At 41.0% G+C, this 19,199-nt stretch overlaps 1 protein-coding gene across 1 annotated transcript in view; it reads right to left on the bottom strand.

The window, feature by feature from the left end:
• Positions 1-19,199, bottom strand: part of LOC134356255 (cadherin-1-like) — a 59,591-nt gene that overhangs the window by 33,523 nt on the left and 6,869 nt on the right. Inside the window, exons 3-6 of the mRNA XM_063067059.1 lie at positions 13,171-13,364; positions 8,922-9,080; positions 6,713-6,868; positions 4,612-4,756 (exon numbers count right to left, since the gene is read on the bottom strand). Coding sequence (XP_062923129.1) covers positions 4,612-4,756; positions 6,713-6,868; positions 8,922-9,080; positions 13,171-13,364 — 654 coding nt within the window. The remainder of the gene's footprint in view (positions 1-4,611; positions 4,757-6,712; positions 6,869-8,921; positions 9,081-13,170; positions 13,365-19,199) is intronic.

A 19,199-nucleotide genomic window follows, 5' to 3' on the forward strand; every position in this document is an offset into this window, starting at 1 on the left:
GTCAGTACTCTGCCCCCAATACCATGTGCCCTAATTTTGCCCACTAATCTCCTATGTGGGACTTTATCAAAGGCTTTCTGAAAGTCCAGGTACACTACATCCACTGGCTCTCATAGAAGCAGAATTAGGCCATTTGGCCCATCGAGTCTGCTCCATGATTCAATCATGGCTAATCCTTTTATTCCTTCCTCACCCCACTCCTCAGCCTTCTCCCTGTAACCTTTGATGCTGTGGCCAATCAAGACCCTATCAATCTCTGCTTTAAATATCCCAATGATCTGGCCTCCACAGATGCCTGAGGTAACAGATTCTATAAATTCACTACCCTCTGGCTAAGTAAACCTCTGCATCCCTGTTTTAAATGGACACACCTCTATCCTGAGGCTGTGTCCTCTTGTCCTAGATTCTCCCACCAATTGAAACATCCTTTCCACATCCACTCTGTCTGAAAGATTTCAATGAGAGTCCCCTTCAACCTTCTAAGTTTCAACGAGTCCAGGCGCAGAGCCATCAAAAGTTCCTCGTATGATAACCCTTTCATTCCCGGAATCATCCTTGTAAACCGCCTCTGGACCCTCTCCAATGCCAGCACCTGTTTTCTTGGATAAGGAGCCCAAAACTGTTCACAATACTCAAGGTGAGGTGTCACTAGTGCCTTCTAAAGCTTCAGCATGACACCCTTGTGCTTATTATATGCTAGACCTCTTGAAATGAATACTAACATTACATTTGCACTCCTCACCACCGACTCAATCTGCAAGTTAACCATTAGGGTGTTTTGCACAAGGACCCCCAAGTCCCTTTGCATCTCAGGTTTTTGGATTTTCTCCCCATTTAGAAAATAGTCCCAACATTTATTTCTTCTAACAAAGTGCATGACCATGCATTTTTCACATTGTATTTCATTTGCCACTTTCTTGCCCATTCTCCTAATCCGTCTAATCCTACTACAGCCTTCCTATTTCCTACCCAGCCCTCTACTAATCTTCACGTCATCTGCAAACTTGGCATCAAAGGCATCTATTCCATCATCAAAATCATTGATATACAGCATAAAAAGAAGTGGTCCCAAAACTGACCCCTGCGGAACACCACTAGTCACTGGCAGCCAACCAGACAAGGATCCTTTTATTCCCACTCGCTGCCATCTTCCAATCAGCCAATGTTCTAACCATGCCGTAACTTTCCTGTAATACCATGGGCTCCTAACTTGGTAAGCAGCCTCATGTGTGGCACCTTGTCAAAGGCCTTCTGAAAGTCCAAATATACAACATCCACTGCATCTCCTTTATTTACTCTACTTGCAATCTCCTCAAAGGGTTCCAACAGGTTTATCAGGCAAGATTTTCCCTGATGGAATATGCTGACTTTGTCCTATCTTGTCCTGTGTCACTAAGTACTCCATTATATCATCCTTAACATTTTCCCAACCACAGAGGTCAGTTTAACTTTTCCTCTCTGCTGTTTCCCTCCTTTCTTAAAGAGTGGAGTGACATTTGCAATTTTCCAGTGCTCCGGAACCATGCAAGACTCCAGTGATTCTTGAAGGATCATTACTAATGCCTTCAGAATCTCTTCTGCTATCCATTTCAGAACACTACGGTGCAGTTCATCTGGTCCGAGTGATTTATGTACCTTTAGGTCTTTCAGCTGTTTGAGCACCTTCTCCCATGTCATACTAACGGCGCTCACTTATCTTCCCTCACATCCTTGAATACCTGGCACACTGCTAGCATCTTCCATAGTGAATACCGGTGCAAAATATTCATTTAGTTCATCTGCCATCTCCTTGTTCCCTGTTGTTATTTCTCCAGCCTCATTTTTAGAGGTCCTATATCCACTCTCATCCCTCTTATTTTTTTTACATACTTGAAAAAGCTTTTACTAACCACTTTGATGGTGATTGCTAGCTTGCTTTCATATTTCATATTTTCCCTCCTAATGGTTCTTTCAGTTGCTTTCTGCAGGTTTTTAAAACTTACCCAATCCTCCAACTTCCAGCTAATGTTTACTTTGCTGTATGCCCTCTCTTTTGCTTTTACATTAGCTTTGATTTCCCTTGTCAGCCACAATTGTACTATTTTGCAACTTGAGTATTTCTTGTTTTTGGAATACATCTAACCTGCACCTTACTCATTTTTCTCAGAAACTCACTCCATTGCTGCTCTGCTGTTATCTCCTTCCAATTTACTAAATCCACTCTCATACCACTATAACTACCTATAGTGCACTGAAATACTGCTTTGTCAGACTTTAATTTCTCCCTATTAAATTTGAAGTTGAACTCAATCATTATGATCACTGCATCCTAAGGTTTCCTTTACCTTAAGGTCCCTAAATCGCCTCCAGTTCATTCCATAATGCTCAATCCAGTAAAGCTGATCCCCTGGTAGGCACAATGACAAACTGCTCTAAAAAGACATTTCATAGGCATTCAGCAAATTCATTCTCTTGAGATCCGTTTTCAACCTGATTTTCCCAAACAACCTGCATGTTAAAATCTCCCATGACTATCATAACCATGCCCTTTTGACACGGCTTTCCTATTTCCCACTGTAATCTGTAGTCCACATCCCAGCTACTGTTGGGAGACCGTCAGGATCCTTTTACCCTTGCCGTTTAACTCAACCCACAACTTCCGATCCTACGTCACGTTGTTCTAATAATTTGGTGCCATTCTTCCCCTCTGCCTACTTTCCTATCCCTCTAATACAATGTGTAAACTTGTTCATTCAGCTCCCAACTACAACCAACCTTCAGCCACGATTCAGTGATTCAACGATATGCTACCCTTCTTGATTCTTCATTCCTAATGCATTGATACTCACTCTGCTGGCTGCAATTTTGTCCTATCATCTGCCTGCAATTCCTGACAGCCTGACTGTATTCCATTTTTGCTTTTTTTTAACCATCCATCCTATCCCGAGTCCCTTCAGTCTTGTTCCCTCCCCCAGCCAAATTAGTTTAAGCCCTCTCCAACAGCTCTAATAAACCTGCCCACAAGAGTATTGGTCCCCTCAGGTTCAGGTGCAACCCGTCCCTCTTGTACAGGTCATACCTTCTCCAGAAGAGATCCCAATGATCCAAAAACTTGAAGCTCAGCCCCCTGCATCAGCTTCTTAGCCATGAATTTATCTGCAGAATCATCCTGCTTCTACTCTCACTGGTGTGTGACACAGGTAGCAATCGAGAAATTACTACTCTGGAGGTCATGCTTCTCAGCTTTCTGCCCAGCTCTCCAAATTCTCTCATAATGACTTTCTGCTTTTCCGTCCTATGTCATTGGTACCAATATCTACCAAGACATCTGGCTGCTCTCCCTCCCTCTCCAAAAACCTGTGGACACAATCTGAGATGTCCCTGACCCTGGCACCTGGGAGACAACATACGATCTGGGTGTCCCATTCATGTCTACGTAATCTCCTGTCTGTTCCTCTGACTATTGAATCCTCTATCATACCTCTCCCTTCTTCTCCCTCCTTCCCTTCTGCACCATGGGCCCATAATCAGTGCCAGTAACTCAGTCTCCATAGCAATCCCCTGGGAGGTCACCCTCACAACAGTATCCAAAACGGTATACTTATTATTAAGGAGAATGGCCACAGGGGTGCTCTGCGCTAACTGTCTATTACACATTTCCATTTCTCCTGACAGTCACCCAGCTACTCGCCTCCTGCAGCTTAGGGGTGACTACTTCCCTGTGACTCTGATCGATGATCTCCTCACTCTCATCACCTGCACTTCACCTGGGAGCTTTCCGCGTGCCTTGCTGAATTTTCCAAATGTGACGTCATGTCAGCACTCAAAAAAATTTCAGATTTTGAAGGTTTTTGGATTTTGGATTTTCACATAAGGGGTACCCAACCTGCAATTCTTGAATGCCCATTGATAGCAAAAGAATCTACCCTGTTGAAGCCCCTCAGAATATTCCCTTTGCAAATATGTTCTCACTCTGAATGAACACCCTAAAGCAAACTCTAGGCTGGAGAGTTTAAGACAAAGTACATTCTCCATATGGGAGAAAAAAACACAGAGGCTGCTGCACTGTCAGAATTAGTGATGAAAGCTGTCAGATAAACGCACGGCACCTTTGGAAGAATCAGTCATGTGCCCTTTGTAGCGATCTGCACACAGTAGGATACATTAATGCCCGTTTTAAGTTTTCTTAATTTACTTAGTCAGTTTCCTGGCCAAAAGAAGATTAAGTGCAGTTATTCCTGTGAATAGATGATATTGTGTAACTGATGTAAACGCAGTAGGAACTGTATTATTGGATGTGGAAACTTCTTCGTTAGCCTGCTTGTCCAAATAATCATTGCAAAAATTAAACAATGTGGCTGCTTATTTGAAATGGTGGTTCTTGGGAGACAAGACCCTTCACTGATCTTACAGAAAACACACAAATTCAAAAGCTTCAGAGAAAACAAGTGAAACTTTTTGGCAGCAAAGTGCAGTAGAATTGTAACATTTGATCCATCCGAACACGCTGGATCAACAAACATACATTAAGAGTAGGAATAATCTATTGAGGCAAAAAAAATCAAGATTCACTGTCATTTAATTGTCTCAATCTCAATTCAGAAATAAGACAAAACAAAATGTTCCCCTTACCTGGTGTAGCTCCTTCTACAACCCTGCCATAGAAAGTTGGGGCAACAAATTGTGGCCTATTATCATTCATATCAATGACTTCGATGACAACATCCACTGCATCTTCAATTTGAACCCCATTTTCATCTAGTGCATGAGCTAACAGCTATTTCAGTGAGATAAAAATATTGGTTGTTAGGGTACAATAGCTTCAAAAGTACTGCAATAAGAAACATTCATTCAATATTGAACCAGAAACCCAAGACGTTTAAAAGTTGTGTGTTGGTTAGTTGGTTCACAATGGATTGAAAGACCTATGTCCATTTCACCTTGACTATTAACAAGTCAGTTATTATCACAAAGACGCAGGTCTGGATTTTGCATTGCACAGCACCTCCCTCTGATCAGTGAAAGATGATTACAAAAATACTGTACTTAATTCAGAAGCATGAATTTAGATCCTTTCTGATCATGATTACCGAAAATCAGTTCTCCACCAACAAACAGCAATCATTAAAGTGTCCTCACAGTGAGAAAATCAGAAAGAAAAACAGACAAATTAATCTGTTGTGGTGCAAAATTGAAATCATTATATGCTTCAGTTGAAGTATAAACAGAAATATGCCATGAACAAATGTTTCCATCTTAAAACCAATTACACTTCGGCAGAGTTTACCAAATGCAGGAATGGCTTAGTAAACTAAATCAAACTCATTTGTCTTTCACTCAACAACAGAATTTTGATGGAATTCTATAATTGACACATATCTCCAGTTTTTCCCTTGATTCTACTGGAGAAATCTGTCAACAGCTGTTTGTGGAGAAGCTCACTGATCACCAGCAGCAACTTGAGATAAACTGTGTATCCACCGAATTGCAAATACTGTGAACTTTCCTGCAGTTATCACATCCATAAAATGCAGGCCAGTGAGTTAATATGAAACCACTGAACCCTAAAGACTTTTGAAATCATTCAGTGTTATTGTAATTAATTACTCCTTTCAAAAAATCAGTTGGGAGAGTTAAAGGAAATGGTATACGAACTATACATTTATTGTATGTTGTTTTTCAAAAATATGAATGCATTCGTGCTGCTAAAGCTATAATTTTGACCCAATGTAACACACACATAATACTGGAGAAAATCAGCCGATCAGACAGCACCTATGGAAATGAATAAACAGCCAATGTTTCAGGTCGAGACTCTTCTTCAGGACTGGATAGTGTGGGGGAAGATGCCAGAGTAAAAAGGTGGGCGTAAGGGAAGGAGGACAAGCTAGAAGAGGGTAGGTGAAGCCAGGTGGGTGGGAAAGTTAAAGGGCTGGAGAAGAAGGAATCTGACAGGAGAGGAGTGGACCATGGTAGAAAGGGAAGAAGGAGGGCCGTCGGAGGAAATGATAGGCAAGTAAGAAGTGGTGAAAAGCCGGAGTGGGAAAAAGGAGAGGGTAGGGGGAGGAGAAAAGGAAAATTACCAGAAGGAAAAATCAATGTTCATGCCATCAGGTTGGAGGCTACCTAGATGGAATATGAGCTGTGGCCTCTCCACCCTGAGAGCTTCCTCACTGTGGCAGAAGAGGGGCCATGGACTGAAATATCAGAACGGGAATGGGATAGGAATTAAAATGTTTGACCACTGGGAAATTCCACTTTTTGCAGAAGGAGCAGAGGTGCCTGCCAAAGCAGACTCCCAATTTACATCAGTTCTGATGAATGTAGAGGAGATGGCATTGGGAACTCCAGATACAATAAACAACTCCAACAGATTTACAGGTGATGTGTGCCCTCACCTGGAAGGACTGTTTGGGGTCCTGAACGGAGGTGAGGGGGGAGGTGAATGGGTGGGTGTAACGTTATTATCCAATATGCAATGATAGAGCTGATGAATTAGCATGGGAAAGGGCAAGGAGGTTGTGATAACAAATTACAGCAATAACCGTCTGATACTGTGATCTGTCCAAACAAGTGTTGTCCCTCAAATTTTAAGCTCAGTTATTTGAGCAATACTATACTGACATTGTGTGAATCAAGAATCAGTCTTGTACAGAGAAATAACTGAGAACAAAGTTAACTTTCTACTATAAATCACTGTGGTACAGGAAGGATTATAATTAATGAAACTCACTTTGTATTTGTCTCTTTCTTCTCTGTCTAAAGGTTTATGCACATAAATTTTACCATCGTCTCTATTTATAGAAAAAATGCCGACAGGTGGCTGATTGACTCCTGGGCCTGTTATATTGTAAAGTACAGTTGTTTCTTTTTGCCGATTGGACTTGATCTGTTCAGAGGAAAAAGAAATGTCAGCATAATATGCACAGGCACATTGTGACAAGTCAGAATAAAATACCCATTAATGTATCGATAAACAAGAGAAAATCTGCAGATGTTAAAAAATGCTGGAGGAATTTAGAAAGACAGAATAAAATACCCATTAACGTAACATTCAGTGTGAATTACCTCAAGGCATCACAGTAAAGCACTGAAGGTTAAGAAGCAAAAATCCCATATTTAATTCAATGTCTTTTCTAAATTGCCTGAATTAGGTTGAGAGAGCTAGGTGAAGTATGCACAGTATCATCTCCTCATAAATATTCCAACAACCCTGGCTGAAAATCAGGGGATCCAAGTCAAGAGGATGCAAACTGGGGAGAACAAAGAGGTGATGGGTTTCCTGGTGAGAAGAAAAAATAGAAAGAGTTCCGAATTTGGAGGCAGGGGTAAGTGTGACAGTTGTGACAGAAAGTGAGAGCAGGATTAAATGGAGAGTTTAGAACATCTCCGGCTAATTTTGGCTCCAAAGAATAACTTTTGTTCTTTATTGCTGGACACCCCCAAGCACCAGCTGGCTAATAACCATCTCATTGTGGAACCAGGATTTCAAACATATTATATCACTCATTTGTAGATCTGACATATGTTCTGCACAAGTGATGTTTCAAAAGGTAGGTGGAAGAGACAGAAAGAAAGATGAAGGGGTAAAGTGAGCTTAACAAGAGCGAAATCTGGTCAATTAAAACACTTTACAGAGAGCTTTTCTTAATATTTACAAAAAACAGCTAATTTTATAAATATACAGGATGCGCTAAGGCAGAACTTGCAAGATGTAGCGAAATTAACCTCTCAAATGTAATTCTAAGAAAAAAGAAATGAGTTACTCAGTAATGCAAAATATATGAATACATTAAACTGAGAAATGTGACTTCAGAAGTAGGATCATCTGCACCTCAGTCTTCTAACCATTACTTCCCTGAAGTTTTTAAACAGAAATATAAAAAAAATTTGTATCAAAAACACAAGAAGATCTACAAATGCTAGAAATCCAAAGCAACACACAAAATGCTGGAGGAACACAGCAGGTCAGGCGGGATCAATGGAAAAGGGTAAACAGTTAATGTTTTGGACTGAGATCCTTCTTCAGGACTGTTTGATTAACATAATTAGAATGTTTCCCAATTATTTGCAAGCCACCCAGGAAATCTGTGTCATTGACAATTCAAATTCAAATATAGCAAATACACTTTTCTCTCTGAATAGTTCTCTGAACACAATGATTGGGCTCATTGTACATGTAAAGAATTTTTTTTGATTGCGATACAGTGTGGAATATGTCCTTCTGGGACTTTGAGCCGTGGTGCTCAGCAACACGACATTTAACCCTAGCACAATCACAGGACAGCTTACAATGACCAATTAACCAACCAAATGGTATGTCTTTTGACTGTGGGAGGAAACCAGAGCACCCAGAAGAAACCCACACAATCACAGGGAAAACAGACAAACTCCTTTCAGACAGCAATGGGAATTGAACCTAGGTAAAGCATTGTAAGAGCAAATGTAAAACTGTAAATGCAGATTTAGGGTAAGTAGAAGCACAGAAAAGCCACACTTTCATTCCACTTACTAGCAGAAATTCTTAAACTTGGGGGTTATTTGATTGTTTATTGCAAATTTTAACGATTTAGTGTATTTGTCAACATGTTTATCAATCCGGCAGGAGCAAATTTTGTTGGGAATGAATGATAAGGGTGGAGAACAGAGGCAGGGAAGGAGTGCAAGGGGCAGAGGGATATCATGAAATTTGTTTTTGTTTTGCAGCAGTACAGTGTGATATATAAAATTACTGCAATACTGTGCAAAACCACCTCGCTAAATAGAAGTGCCTAAGACATTTCACAGTACAGTACTGCATTTGCTGCTTCCTTGCTTCTGATGTCTACACTCCTTATTCTTTATTCCAAATGTTACCAGAAGCCCGAACTGAATCAAAATGATAACAGTTTGATTCAATCCCAAAGCAGAATTCCACTACAATTTGAACTATAAAGACAAACCTGTGCAAGGTACTTCGGGAATGGGCCTTGCTCATTTTCTGAATGCTTGATGACCAGAGTCTTCCAATCTCGCTTCCTTCGTCTCAACGCAGAATGAGAAAACTGTGAAGGCCACATGAACACTGGTACCTCTGACTTGTCCTCTGCAGAACCTTTCACCTGTAACTCAAAAATCAGAAGGTAGGTTACAATAAGTTTACTACTTGTCTACTATAACAGGTCAGCAGCAGATGTCATTTCATTGACTCTTCACTCAATCCTGAATCATCTGTACAGCAAATCTACATACTACATCAGGATGCTCTTCATTGACTACAGCTCAGCATTCAATAATATCATCTCCTCAAAACTAATCAATAAGTTTCAATTCCTAGGCCTCAAAACCTCCTTGTGCAATTGGATCCTCCACTTCCTCACTTGCAGACCGCAGTCAGTTTGGATTGGCAACAACATCAGTAGTTGGGAAATTGTTGGAATCAACTGCTTGGGATGAAATTATGAAATACAGGGAGGCTCATGTCAAGACGGGCCAAAGCCAGCATTGTTTCCTGTAAGGAAAACCCTGCCTGACTAATCTACTGCAATTTTTTGAACAAATTACAAGCAGGGTAGACAAAGGAAAAATTGCAATGGATGTGGTGTACTTGGATTTTCGGAAGGCCTTTGACAAGGTGCCACACATGAGGCTACTTAGCAAGATAAGAGCCCATGGAATTACGGGGAAGTTACTAGCATGGGTGAAGCATTGACTGGTCGGCAGAAAACAGAGAGTGGGAATAAAGGGATCCTATTCTGGCTGGCTGCCAGTTACCAGTGGAGTTCCACAGGGGTCAGTGTTGGGACCGCTGCTTTTTAAGATATATGTCAACGATTTGGATTATGGGATTAATGGATTTGTGACTAAATTTGCCACTGGAGGAGCAGGTAGTACTGAGGAAACAGAGAGCCTGCAGAGAGACTTAGATAGTTTAGGGGAATGGGCAAAGAAGTGGCAAATAAAATACATCGTTGGAAAGTGTGTGGTCATGCACTTTGGTGGAAGAAATAAACGGACAGACTATTATTTAGATGGGGAAAGAATTCAAAATGCAGAGATGCAAAGGGACTTGGGAGTCTTTGTGCAGGATACTCTCAAGGTTAACTTCCAGGTTGAATCGGTGGTGAAGAAGGCGAATGCAATGTTGGCATTCATTTCTAGAGGTATAGAATATCAGAGCAGGGATCTGATGCAGAGCCTCTATAAGGCACTCGTGAGACCACACTTGGGAGTATTATGCGCAGTTTTGGGCTCCTTATTTTAGAAAGGATATACTGACATTAGAGAGGGTTCAGAGAGAATTCACGAGAATGATTCCAGGAATGAAAGGTTTACTGTATGAGCTGTTCTTGAGCTGTATTCCCTCAAGTTCAGCAGGATGAGTGGGGACCTCATAGAAACATTCCAAATGTTAAAAGGCCTGAACTGATTAGATATGGCAAAGTTATTTCCCATGGTAGGGGAGTCTTGGACAAGAGGGCATGACTTCAGGATTGAAGGACATCCATTTAGAACAGAGATGCAGAGAAATTACTTTAGTCAGACGGTGGTAAATCTATGGAATTTGTTGTCATGCGTGGCAGTGGAGGCCAAGTCATTGGGTGTATTTAAGGCAGATACAGATAACTTCATGATTAGCCAGGGCATCAAAGGGTATGGGGAGAAGGCGGAGGAGTGGAGTTGTATGGAAGAATTCGATCAGCCCATGACTGAATAGTACAGCAGACTCGATGGGCTGCCTGGCCTACTTCTACTCCTATATCTTATGGTCTTAACATCTCCTCCACAATCTCACTCAGCACAAGCGCTATAAGGCCGTGTGCTTACATCCCCCCCGCCCTCAACCCCACTGTATGCTTATGACTGTGAGGCTAAGCACAGTTCTAAAGCCATATTTACATTTGCGAATGATACCACTGTCATAGCCCAAGTCAAGGGTGGTGACGAATTAGTATAAAGGAGGGAGATTGAAAATCTGGCTGAGTGGTGTCACAACAACCACGTCTCTCTCAGTATCAGCAAGACCACGGACATAATTATTGACTACCGGAGGAGAACACCAGAGTTCCATGAGCCAGTCTTCATCAGGGAATCAGAGGTGGAGAGTTTCTGTAGCTTTAAATCCTCATTATTATCATTTCAGTGGATCTGTCCTGGGTCCAGCAATTAAGTGCCATGATGAAGAAAGCACAGCACCCACTTTACTTTCTTAGAAGTTTGCAAAGATTTGGAATGTCCTCTAAAACTTTGACAAACTTCTACAGATGTGTGGTGGAGAGCATAATGACTGGCTGCATCACAGCCTGGTCTAGAAGGAGCAATGCCCTTGTACAGAAATACCTACAAAGATATTGGATATGGCTCATCCATCACAGATAAAGCCCTTCCCACCATTGAGCTGTCATAGGAAAGCAGCATCCATTGTCAACAACCTCCACCATCCAAGTCATGCTTTCTTCTTGCAGCTGCCATCAGGAAAGTACCAAAGCCTCAGGACCCAAACCAGCAGATTCAGGAACAGTTAATACCCCTCAAACATCGGGCCCTTGAACCAGAGGGGATAACTTCACTAGCCTCATCAATCAATTGTTCCCAGTGTACTGGACTCACTTTCAAGGACTCGTCATCTTAAATTCTCAATATTTATTGTTCATTTATTTACCTATCTATTTATCTATCTATTTATTTATCTCCCTTTGTCTTTCTGTATTTGTAGTTTTCTTTCACATTAGTGATTGTCTGTTCTGTTGGGTGTGGTCTTTCAATGACTTTATTGTGTCTCCTTTATTTACTGTGATCGCCTGCAAGAAGATGAACCTCAGGGTTGTATATGATGACCTTTATGTACTTTGATAATAAAATTACTTTAAACTTTGAAATAAATGTTTCTAACTGGGCCTCAATAACCCCGTCTGCAATGGGATCCTGCATTTGCTCTCTTGCCAACCTCAGTCAGTTCGGATTGGTAAAAACACCTCCTCCACAATCTCCATCAGCATCGGTGCTTAGACCCTGCTCTACTTGCTTTACACCTGTGACTGTGTGGCTCAGTACAGTTCCAACACCGTATGCAAGTTTGCTGATGTCACCTCTGTTGTGGGCCATATCAAAGGTGGTGATGAACCAACATAGAGGAGGGAGATTGAAAATCTGGCTGAGTGGTGTATATCAACAACCTCTCACTCAATGTCAGCAAGATCAAGGAACTGATTGTAAAATTTAGGAGCAGGAATCCAGAGATCTGTGAGCCAGTCAGCATTGGAAGATCAGAGAGGGAGAGGGTCAGTAGCTTTAAATTCCAGTGTGTCACTATCTCAGAAGACCTGTCCTGGACCCATCATATAAATATAATTACAAAGAAAGCACAACAGTGCCTCTACTTCCTCAGGAGTCTGCGGAGATTCAACACGTCATCAAAAACCTCGACAAACTTCTATAGATGTATAATGGAAAGTGTACTGACTGGCCACATCAGCCTGGTATGGGAACACTAATGCCTTTGAACATTAAATCCTACAAAAGGTTGTGGATTCAGCCCTCCCAACCATTGAGCACATCTACATGAAACACTGCCGTAAAAAAGCAGCACCCATCATCAAAGATCCTCATCCCCCAGACCATGCTCTCATTTCACTGCTGCCATCAACTAGAAGGTAACGGAGCCCCAGGACTCACACCACCAGGTTCAACAACAGTTACTACCCCTCCACCATCAGACTCTTGAACAAAAGGGGATAATTACACTCATCTATTGAGATGTTCCCACAACCAATCATCTCAATTTAAGGACTCATTATCTTGTTATTTCATGCTCTCATTATGTATTGCTATTTATTTATATTTGCAGTTGCACAATTGTCTTCTATGCTCTTGCTCTTTTATTGATCCTGTTTACAGTTACAATTCTATAGATTTGCTGAATATGCCCGCAGGAAAAAGAATCTCAGGGTTCTAGGTGCTGACATGTATGTTCTCTGATGATAAATGTTACTTTGAACCTTGAAATAAGTGTTTCTGCATTAAAAACCATGAATGCTGCATTTCATGACAACATTCATTCAGGTGGGAATTTTCCCATTCATCAATCATTTCATCAATTCACCAAAACTCATTAAAGTAATTGTTTAAAAGCTCCATAACATTTCAATGCTTTGGCATTTACTTTGGTCATGACTATTCAACCATTCATCCCAAAATCTCTGTTTAAAGTACCTTGTCACCACTTATTAGCACGGTAATGACTGTTCTCCATGCATCTTCTGCCTTGCTCGATGCAACGATGATAAAGCTGGTTTGGTTTGTTGATGGAACGTCACTAACAAGAACCCTTCCATCAGATTCCACTTGGAAAGAGGGATCATCCGTATGGAATTCCAGGCCATTCTGTTCACTGCAGTTGAAGTGAACTACAAAAATAAAAAGGAAAATAACACATAAGCAGATTATCATCCAAACACCATTCCTGACTGATTGGTTTCACAGAAGAAAAACCTTCACACAAACCATAAATGTTGTATTATAACAATGTACTTTGTGCTTGGATGTAATGGACTTTGCACATTCTAACCACATGTCACAAGGGTCAAAGATTTACCTTCTCATTCCCCATATTTCACTGTGTTGATTAACCCTCCCACAATTTTCATCAGAATTATTTTTTAGAATTAGAATTAGAATTTATTTAAATCTTACATCCATCCCACAACGTGAGGGAGTAAAACTCTTTGTGTAATGACTCTGTTGCAATGTACAGACATGTGAATTTAGAAGTCTTATGGCTTGTAGAAAGAAGCTGTCCCGCAGCCTGTTGGTCCTGGCTTTAATGCTGCGGTTGTGTTTGCCAGGGGGAAGTAGCTGTAACCGTTTATGGTTGGCATGACTGGTTTCCTCAATGATCTTCCATGCCTTCTTTATGCACCTGCTGCTATAAATGTCCTCAATGGAGGAAATTTCACATCCACAGATACGCTGAGCTGTCTGTACTACTCTGCTGTGCCCAGCGATCAAGGTTGGTGCAGTTTCCGTACCTGGCAGGGATATAGCCAGTCAGGATGCCCTCAGTGGTGCCCCTGCAGAAAGTCTTGAGGATTTGAGGGCTCATGCTGAACTTCTTCAGTCGCCTGACGTGCAAGAGATGCTGTTGTGCATTTTTTTGCCACAAAGTCGGCGTGTACAGTCGAGGAGAGATCATCGGCAATGTGTACACCGAGGAACTTGAAACTACTCACCCTCTCAACTGCAGACCCATTGATTATGATCGAGCCAAACTCAATGCCCTTCTTCCCGTAATCCACAATCAGCTCCTTTTGTTTTTTGGATATACTGACATTGGAGAGGGTTCAGAGAAGATTCACGAGAATGATTCCAGGAATGAAAGGGTTACCGTATGAGGAACGTCTGGCAGTTCTTGGGCTGTATTCCCTGGAGTTCGGGAGCATGATGGGGGGATCTCATAGAAACATTCCGAATGTTAAAAGACCTGAACAGATTAGATATGGCAAAGTTATTTCCCACGGTAGGGGATTCGAGGACAAGAGGGCACGACTTCAGGATTGAAAGACATTCAGTTAGAACTGAGATGCAGAGAAATTACTTTAGTCAGAGGGTGGCAAATCTGTGGAATATGTAGCAACAAGTGGCTGTGGAGGCCAAGTCATTGGGCGTATTTAAGGCAGAGCTAGATAGGTTCTTCATTAGCCAGGGCATCAAAGGGTAAGGGGTGCAGGCAGGGGAGTGGGGATGACTGGAAGAATTGGATCAGACCATGATTGAATAGTGGAGCAGACTCGATGGGCTGACTGGCCTACTTCTGCTCCTATATCTTATGGCTTTGTGGACACTGGGGGACAGGTTGCTACCCTGGCACCACTGTGTCAGGCTGTCAACACAGTTAATGTTCTACACAGAAGTGATAGAAATGACAGATTGTTGGATTAAAAGTGTAACAGTACTGGACAGCATGTAGACTCCCACACAACTGGTTAAACTAACTATAGTATTATCATACTACTAAACATGAGCAGGGACAACTGTCCTGATGAAATCTGGATATGGGGTATGAACAGTAATGGAAACAATACCAACATGTACCTTATACACATTCTTTTTAAACTAGTTCTCTTTATGTTTTGTGATGAAAATCATACACATATATATGGCCAGTGTGCAACAGATTTCAAGACAATAGGAAACAATGTATATACAAGTCAGGAGGAGCAGTACTTGGCAGATGCATGGACTGCACGCCCGAGGTGTGGAAAGCAGTCAGCAGCAGCCAGGGAGCATGTACTCAATACGGGAGAAGATAGGCCTGGCCCGGGCTACAACACTGCAGAATACCATGGCATAGTAAACATTTGTAACTCAAGTTTCAGGGACCAGTGACACAAATCACAGGCAACCCCTGTGAATCTTCACCTTTGTTTCCAGACTAGTCTGAATTCACTCTCCTCAGCAACTGATAGGAAGGGAAGGAGAGGCCAATATTAGCATCATGATGAAACAGTGCATGTTGAACAAAATGGCGTAAATGGGTACTGGATTTGGCTCAGAACTCATTCTTTTAATAATACAACCACAGGATAAGTAGCAGCAAAAAAAGGCTATTTGGCTTCTCGTGCCTGCTCCACCATTCAATACGATAATGGTCCTTCCTATCACCCTTATTCCCATCGACATCCAAAAAGTATCAATCTTTGTCACTGATAGTGACTTGATTATGGTCACAGGCACTGAGATACAGTGAAAATCTGTTTGCATGCCATCACTATAGATCATTTCAGAACACAAGTACATTGAGGCAGTTGAAAGGGAAAAGCGCAAAAGAATGCAGAATTTAATGCAACAGTTTCAGGAAAAGTGCAGCTCAGGCAGACTAAAAGGGAACAAAGACCAGGTGGCAACTCCAGTGTACTGTGTGTGTTGCTTTGGATTTCCAGCATCTGCAGATTCATGTCTTTTTGAAGGGCCACAATGAGGTGGATTGTGAGATCAAAATAAGAGCCTTTTAACAGCAAGATAAAAGCTGATCTTGAGCCTGGTGGTGAGTTTTCAAGATTTTGTATCTTCTAGCCAATGAACAAGGGGAGAAGAGAGAATGAGACAGGTAGGAGGGGTCTTTGATTATGCTGCTGCTTTCCTGAGGCAGTGGGAAGTGTCGACGTAGACAATGAAGGGGAGATTGGTTTTCATGAGGGACTGAGCTATGTCCATAACTCTGCAATGTCTTGTGGTCTTGGCCAGAGTGGTTGTCATACCAACCTGTGATGCCTCCTGATAGAATGGTTCCTATGGTACATCTCTAACAACTGATGAGCATCAACTAGTTCATGCCAAATTTATTTAACTGGGGGGGGGTGGTGCTTCCTTGGCCAGAGTGCTGATGTGATGGGACCAGGACAAGTTATGACCAAGATATTCAATACACAAGATAAATTATATACATAGATTGATTGTATATCCATAAAGTCACACTGAGATGCACACAAGATGACTGACAGGTAATAATAAAGTGGTGGTGGAATTAGTGGGTGGAGGTGATGATCAGCCTTACTGCTTGGGGAATGTAAATGTCTTTGTGTCCGGTAGTCCTGGCATAGATGCTATGTAGCCTCCTCCCTGGTGGCAGTGGGAGAAGCAGTCCACGAGCAGCGTGGGTGGGATCCTTCATGATGTTATTGGCCATTTTCCAGCACTTTTCTCTACACATGTCCTTGACATCTGAAACTTTGATCAACTTCTATAGATATTTATTGGAGAGTATATTGGCTGATTGCATCACAGCCTGATATGAAAACTCCAAAACATTCAGAGGATTGACCACAAAAGAACAGCACACCCTCCCTACGTCACAGTTGAGTTTCTGTAATGATGACCAGTCAACTAATTTGATAAGTATATAATGGCCCAGCATATGGAGGACACAACAGAAATGAACAGCATATTGATGATCTCTCCTTGTGTGGTGGTAACACGTTTACAAGTAAATTGCCAAGATCAGCAAACATCTCATCCCAACCAAAGTAAATTTTCATCAATACAAATATTGCATATGGAGAAATTGAAAATCATGGTGAATGCTTTTAAAAAGGTAAAAAAAAACAATACATTGCACAAAATTATTACCCTGGAACCTACAAGTTAGATTTTATAATTACTAAGGTAAATCAAAGAAACTATGGAAAGACCATAACTCCTAACTTAGTAAATAATGACTTTTGAAATCTTACTTCATTCATTTTGAGGAGGTGACAAAAGACAGGAGTGCAAAATGATACACAAACTGTAATTCTCCCCAAGGTGGGCTCTAGATTCTTTGGGAGTTCACTACATACACTGACAGAGTCTATCAACGGGTGATAATTCTAACTCTGACAGTTTGAAGCTCATAATTTCACACACTGATGTCAAGATTCTCCCAATGTGTCTTATTTACTCAACAATACTCAAATACATCACATTGCACTTTCTCCTCAAAGGCAAGTACTTGAACTCCAGGAACAAGTAGAATCTCAGTTCCATTTGGTGACTCCTCAACAATAATTTAACATAAACACCAGGATTAGATTGATCATATATTGCTTCAGCTCTGTCTCTTGCTATGATAACTTGATCTCCATGAACCATCCAATAAAACAAAGTTATTGGAAAACCTACCATTATAAATTGTAGATTGAAAAACTGAACTTTCACTATCAATACTGTATCAGGCAGTTCATGTGGAAATCCAGAAAGAACACCACACTGACAATAAACACCTGTGAAATCAATTTTTCTATGTTGGAAACCAATTTTATCTGTCATCATTTTCATTATTTTCTTGAAAATGATTCTTATTTGAAAGGGCATTAAATGGAGAAAGGCCGTACTATGGTGGACTGAGAAATGTGCAAAGGTAATTAGGGTTTTTAGAAAATTTGGAGATGTTGAGGAATGATTAAGAAAATGGAGGGGGGGGATTTGTAGGGATCATAGCATTCCAGTATTGATTAAAGAAGGTAATATGACTGTTACTGCAAGAGAGAAGATTGAGTTACTGGCTGGGCCATTTGCTGCAATTCATAACCATGATAATTTAAGTGAAGAGACTAAACAATATAGTGATAAGGTTCTAAGTGAATATCCTGATGTATTGGAAGCCAGCTGTAGCAATGTTTGTATTAGTGGTGTAGGGTTTCCATTGTAGGAATTTAAGGCGGCTATTAATAGTGCAGGTCAGATGTCTCCAGGAAAGGATGATACATGTTCTCGTATGGTTAAACATTTGAAATATTAAAATTTATTTCATATTTGGAGGTTAGGCCGCCTTCCTCCCTCATAGAAAATGGCAGCAGTATTGCCTACTCTAAAACCTGGGAAACAAATATCACTAATGTCTCATCTGTGTAAACTTATGAAACGTATGGTAATAGAGTGGTTGAATTACACTTTGGAAAGTGAGGTGATAGTGTTTTATCAGAGCAGATTTCAGAAGGATAGAAAGACTTTGGATTCAGTTTTATGTTTGGAAGATGATATTAGGGAAGCACAGGGAAATAAAGAAATTGTACTGGCAGCATTTTCCATATTGAAAAGCAGATGATATGTTATAAAACAAAGGGCTTTTGATTAAGTGCTGGAAATCAGGAGTGAAGGAAAGACTATAATTTTGTTTTGAGTATTTTATTTGGACAGTCTATGCTGGTAAGGGTGGGTAAGGTATATTTCAGTTTCTATGAGATAGAGAATGAGACCCAACAAGGCATTATTAGTAGCACTTTATTATTTAATATTATGATTAATGATACTGTATTTTCTCTGAGATTTTTCTCAGCCATTCATGTCCAAAAGGTGCTGGCCCTCTGCTTTTCAACGGATAAACTCTAACTTCTGTGTTTGATCTCCATACATCACATTCACTTTGCCTTTCGGAGACACTTTTCCACCTACATAGGTCTTTAGCATTACTGAGATCTTCTCTCATGGTAGTTTTGAATACAATCTGTTGTAGTCATCCACTGAAATTATAGACAAGGTTGACCCTGTATCCAGCACCATTTTCAGTTTTACACCAGACACATCTATCGTGATCTGCTTCAGTTATACTGTGCAGTTCTAGGCAGAATGGCTCACCTTCGTCAGACCGTGATTCAGTTTCACATTCAGTCACTTGATGCAATTGCTTAGTTCTGTGTTTGAAACTTTTCACTGTGTGGTTTGTCCCTTTGGTTGTGCCTATTGTTTGCCTTGTACACTCTCTCCAT

This window comes from Mobula hypostoma, chromosome 14 (genome assembly GCF_963921235.1).
Source record: "Mobula hypostoma chromosome 14, sMobHyp1.1, whole genome shotgun sequence".
NCBI lineage: Eukaryota > Metazoa > Chordata > Chondrichthyes > Myliobatiformes > Myliobatidae > Mobula > Mobula hypostoma.